Source organism: Arachis ipaensis, chromosome B09, assembly GCF_000816755.2.
Source record: "Arachis ipaensis cultivar K30076 chromosome B09, Araip1.1, whole genome shotgun sequence".
Classification (NCBI taxonomy): domain Eukaryota; kingdom Viridiplantae; phylum Streptophyta; class Magnoliopsida; order Fabales; family Fabaceae; genus Arachis; species Arachis ipaensis.
In genome coordinates, this window is record NC_029793.2 from 138,472,125 (window position 1) to 138,477,686 (window position 5,562).

The 5,562-nt window shown below is 35.9% G+C and overlaps 2 protein-coding genes across 2 annotated transcripts in view; both read right to left on the reverse strand.

The window, feature by feature from the left end:
- The window catches only part of LOC107619041 (phytosulfokine receptor 1), a gene marked incomplete in the record, with an annotated part of 2,672 nt that extends 2,112 nt beyond the window's left edge, over window positions 1–560 (reverse strand). The window contains 1 exon segment of the mRNA XM_016321252.2: window positions 1–560. Within this exon segment, the coding sequence (XP_016176738.1) occupies window positions 1–37 (37 nt within the window).
- Window positions 767–5,376, reverse strand: LOC107618730 (histone-lysine N-methyltransferase ASHH1). Its single transcript, XM_016320870.2, has 11 exons — window positions 5,164–5,376; window positions 4,534–4,563; window positions 4,332–4,399; window positions 4,014–4,170; window positions 3,663–3,749; window positions 3,475–3,559; window positions 3,286–3,379; window positions 2,955–3,153; window positions 2,458–2,492; window positions 1,355–1,841; window positions 767–1,224 (listed from the first exon to the last, which is right to left on the reverse strand). The coding sequence occupies exons 2-11, from the start codon at window positions 4,534–4,536 to the stop codon at window positions 964–966; spliced, it is 1,476 nt and encodes a 491-aa protein (XP_016176356.1). The 5' UTR covers window positions 4,537–4,563; window positions 5,164–5,376; the 3' UTR covers window positions 767–963.

The window sequence follows — 5,562 nt, forward strand, 5'->3', positions numbered from 1 at the left end:
CGGTGGCGGCGAAGACGGCTTGGAGTGCCTTTTCCATGAGAGAGAAAGGGTGTATGAAGAGAGAAAGTGAGATACTGACGGGGTAAGAGAGAGAGAGAAAGAAATGGGTATGGCCATGGAAAGGTGGGGACTGGGGGCGGCGTTGTTTCTAAGAAAGTGTGGTGTGTTTTTCTTAGACTCAGTCAACGGTTTCCGTGCTGTAGACTCCACTCACCAGTCATCAGTCATCACTGTGTTTTGCTTTGCAATCTCGGTTGAGTCAGAAACAATACTTTGAATGGATAGCAACCGGCTTTGGTGAAAAAGACCGTTCAGTTAAATATATATATATAACACTATCATGCTGATTGCTGATGTTATCTGCTACCACCTCCCTTTGGGAGATCCTGATTCCCGTTCGGTTATTGTTTATTGTAGCAGCACCGAATCACCAACTCAACTCGAAAGCAACATGTGCCACAAATATTTCGTATCTCAACTTTTATTTCAAATAACATAGTACTCAATTGTGGACTACAATGACTAATTTGCAATGACTTTTGACACTTCAACGAAAGAAACAGCTGAGAGCTGACCATGTTCATGAAAAGGGTTGATCTATGGACTCTTGTTTAAAAGGAAATAAACCCCTTTCGAGTTGTATTATGCTTGTTAAGAGGTTATTACGTATGCTCTTTTGGTTAATCAAGAGAGGGTGAATCCGTGAATGTAGTTCTAAAATTTATAAAGGAGAAAGTATAACTTCAATGGAGATACACAGCCCAACAAAGCTTTCAAAAGCTAAACGAAAAAAGAAAAGATTGATGATAACTTATACGGGTTTGAATTTCAAGAGAAAAATTCCTCCCAGCTTCCCATATATTTTGTGAAATAATGAAGAAATTGTTGAAGGATAAAAAACGAGTAACGAGAGTAAGATTCAAAATATCCTTCTAAATACTAGAAGTTTAAAATGTCTTCATTTCAACCCATCAACAGCCTAATTTCGTTTTCATTATCAGCTTCTGAGGGAGGTTTAGACCTTTGAGCAGTGCAAGCCACATTTTTGACAATTGAGGAGTAAAGATCAAACTCTGCCTTCAATTTTAGGCAGCAAGCTTGAATCCACTTCTCTGCTACAGAGGTAGATACACTGTCTTGGCTATCCCTCTCATGTTCTTCAATGGCTGGCCTTATTTCATCGTATAAGGAATCGAGACCAGAAGTAGCGTTATTCTTGACTTCCTGTATTAAAACCATAGGATTAGTTTGAGCGTTTTTCAAAAGTTTCGCATGTTAAGTGTTCCATCAAATCAGAAAACATTTTTCTTGGAACAGTATTCAGCATACAAGAAAGTATTAATGTAAGACAAACCTCATATTTTAGAATCTCCTCTTGTGCTTCCTTTGAAGCCAAGAGTCCGGCGGCAAACTTGGCATCAACTTTCTTCTGAACAAGATTCTTTAACTTTCTGCCACGATATGCCTTGGATCGTTTATTAGACATGGACCCAGGTCCAAGGTGATAGTTTCTGGCAGCACTATTACTTCGGATACGCGAGATCATTGCATTCTTTTGGGAGAAGGCCTGTTCAGTATCTTCAGAATCCAATTTCATATCCTCGTTTACTACTTCAGTTTTAATCTTCTTGACGTCTAAATCCTTCATCTGGGCCAAATTAAGGGGAATACTGAAAGCACCAGAGTCTGGTAGCTGCTCAGCTTTCATTGTATTATCCACGGAGGATCCTATTCTTCCATTAAAATCATTTCCAGAGCTGTCTGAGTTCATACGTTTAAGAACTTCTGTCCCCAATTCATCCTCCGCGGAGTCATATACAGGAATTTTCTCAACAGAGTACCTGTATCCAACAAGACTTAAGTTGCTGGTTTCATATAAAAAGTAGAAGAGACTTAACTTTCACACAAATGCCAGGAAACCAAATTTTTTCACCCAACATTAACCAACTTTTTAAAAATTATTTTGTTTATCCTAAATTCTAGACTCTAAATCATAAACTTTTAACCCTACACCCTAAATTATAAATCTCAAATCCTAAATTCTCCAAAAAATGAGAATTATTAGAATTTAAAAAAAAAAAAGATTGGCTAATATTAACTAACTAAAAATTGGTTCCCTATACTTCCGCTTTCACTCTAAGTATGGGCACGGGGAGGGGGAAATGGGGAATATTATCCAAGTTGCAGAAGGGGCATTTCTCCATGTCGGGCGACTGAGTCAACTAAGATGCAGGTTCCCCATTATTGACATATCATAATAGCTACAGCACTAGTTATTCAACCCCTAACCAGACTGTACTTTGCCTAAACCGAAAAGATTGGATTTAGGCACTCGATGGAATTATTTTATTAGATTTCTTATTGCAAGTGTTTTCTGTGGCCAATAACTAATTTGAAAAAGAAAAGAAAACTGTTGTTTAGTCCACATCATAAAAGAACACATAAAATATAGGTTACCTGTCATCATCATCTTCCCATAGATAAGTATCTTCCTGCTCAGAATTTTCCCCCCAAAAAAAAAAAAAACAAATAAGAATCAAGAGAAATGACATATATATACACATATACCTAAACAAAGGCAGAGCAAGATGCCTTTTTCTTTTTTAGTACTTCACTACAACTGAAAAAGTTCTCCTGAACAATAAACTCAGTTGAGCAGACATTCCACTGTATTAAAATGTATATAACCAAATTAAACGGAGGACCTCACTGCCTTGCCAACACGAAAAGTCCAGTGTTAATTATGTTTAAGATCTGATCACAACAATATTATGCCTTAGGTAGAATTCTAATAGGCAAAAATACACCCGACAATGTCCACCAAAGAAGTTAATTAATGACTTAATATGGTGATTACATGAATCATGGATAAAGAGTTGCATTAGAACCTCAGGAACAAATAAAATTTTCAATTCATTAACTATTTTCTGAGGTGGCTAATAGAAAAAGCTTACTTGGAAACCACGAGATTTTGCTCCAAGGAATCCAGAACATCTAGCTGCACCGCAGAGGCAGCGAACCTTTGCGCCCCCAAACCATTCAAAATTATAGTCATATGCCAATTCAGCTCCAAAAGGAATATCATATTTCGCAAATATTCCAACTCTTATTTCGCCCAAGACATTCCATTTTCTTGTCTCACAGTTTGGTTGACTGCAAACTTAAAAGTAGTAAGTTGATGTCAAACCAGAGGCAATGGGAAACAAGGAGAATAACTAGTGGCTACTATAATTTGCAAGTCAACGTAGTTTTATTTAATCTTAGTATATTGTTTGATTGATATACCAGGAATGATTTATAAATCTGCCAAGACTTCCCTTTCTTGTTGCATCAATAGATTCAGAGGCATTAAGGCAAATGATAAATGCATCTGTTAGACCTGCAAAGCAAGAACGAAAAAATGATAAGAAAATGAGGTTACAAACTTAATCATCAAACAGAAAGTAACAAACATTGAACTAGTCAACATTTGACCTTGAATTTCATAAGCCTGGGATCTACGTTTGGCTTCTTTCCATGATATTACTTCTCCACAGTATTCAATGACAAATTGTCCCGCCTGAATGATACAAATAAATTGAAGTGTCAACACTACTACACTAAATAGCCAGAGATTGCAGACATACATCACTTTGTTTAAAAGTAATTCGCTGTACGGTTACCTTAATGTTCTCATCAGCCAAAAGACCCCAACCACGGCCTTCAGTTTTAAACAACTTTGTTTTTGCATATTCACACTTCTGAAATCTCTGTATTCAGTGTATTCATTACACAAGGACAGAAAAATATGAATCTTGGTCCAAGTTTGTCAAAGTCTCAAAATAGATAGGAAAATCAGTTCAAGAATGTTCAATATGCAACTAGTTATGACAAGCACCCCTTATAGACAGGTTGATAACCAGTAAATAATAGATTCTTATGATCCAGCAGGTATCTTTCACAATTAAATTATAAATAGGTATTACTAATACATAACAAAATATCATCATCGAGAGACATAAACATGAACTAACCTGATTTTTGCAGAGGTCACCACATGGGCAATAACCAGGAGTGCATTCGGTGCTGGTTAAAACATTGAGGCAGCTGTCCCCACATGCACTATCAGGGTCGTCAACATTATATTTGCAATCACATATAGCAATATCCTCCTCCTTCTGCTTCTTATGCCTGGGCAGGATAAATTATACAAGAAGTTAATTATTTATAAATGGAATTAAAATCTAGTTTAAGCACAAAAGAACTTGCATATCAAAAAATGAACACAAGAACTGGTGTCAGAACAAAGAGAAAGGAAAATCAAAACATGTACCATCAATGAAATTACTAACCTTCGTATAAAAAATTCATTCTGATTTATATGTATGTATTGGGGCAACTCTTCTTCTACATTAGGATCCTTCAAATGATAAAGTATTTGTTACTTGACTCCAGCACACCATAAAATGGAGCATTTGTTTATTGAAAAAATAACATGGGAAGTATTAAGAGAAAACTAGATACAGAGTGATGAAGTGAGTGGAAGGAAATTACCATCCGAGTAACTGCTGAAATGCTTACAACCTGAGAAAATTTAAGAAAAGAAACTTATGTTCATAACTCATCTTTGATGGCTTTACACAGATAGCAATAAACTAATTACTTTATCCAAACTAATAGAATATAATCAAACTCGGCATCTTGCAAGATGACACTGTAGATAAACTAGTCTCAGCTTTTCCTCTTCAGTTTACCAATCAGAATAAGATTCCACTGAAAACAAGACATGGCTAATAGAAGGAACTCAAGTGCTCCCATTTCTTGGCCTCCCCCTTCTGTTTCATTCACTCTTTACAATTAGATAGGATGTTATTTTCCCACCACATTCTAGATCAAAGTAAGAGGCACAAAGTACTAGAGGGTGACCTAACCTAAGCTCACATTCACACTTCATGGAGTTACAAAATTGAAAATTCACAATTCCAGTACTGATACTCAGGTCAAGCTAGCCTTAAATACAAGCAGTGATTAAGAACTCGGGCAAAGAAATTTGGTCGCAGTTTTTGAGGAATAACATGAAAATAACAACGTTAGAGACAGATTCACCTCCAAAGTTCAAATCTTTGCACGAAGAAGAAAAAAACAATGGTGTAGAAACCTAGAACGCTGTTAAAAGGTTCAAACCTGTGGCAGCACAAACGGGACAAAAGATCCTCCAATACTATCAATATCAGTTTCCTGTTGGAAGAGAAGCCCCTCTCCGGCGCCGGATAAGAGGTTTTCCGGTGAACCGTGGCCGTAGCGTAGGTATTGGGTCGAAGTGCTGCGGTTGCGGGGACGAAGATGACTGAAGTCTGAAGATGTTACGAACTTACGATATATCAAAGTTGTATTTTTCTTTTGTAATTATATTTAGAATTTAATATTGATATTCGGTTAAATTATCTTATTTTAAATGTGTATTTAATGATATAATTATATGACTATTTTTATTTCTTTATTTCTTAATTTAAATTATATATTTTTTATATTTTATAAAATGTATTAATATATTAACATAATAAAAAAATTATAGTATGCCAG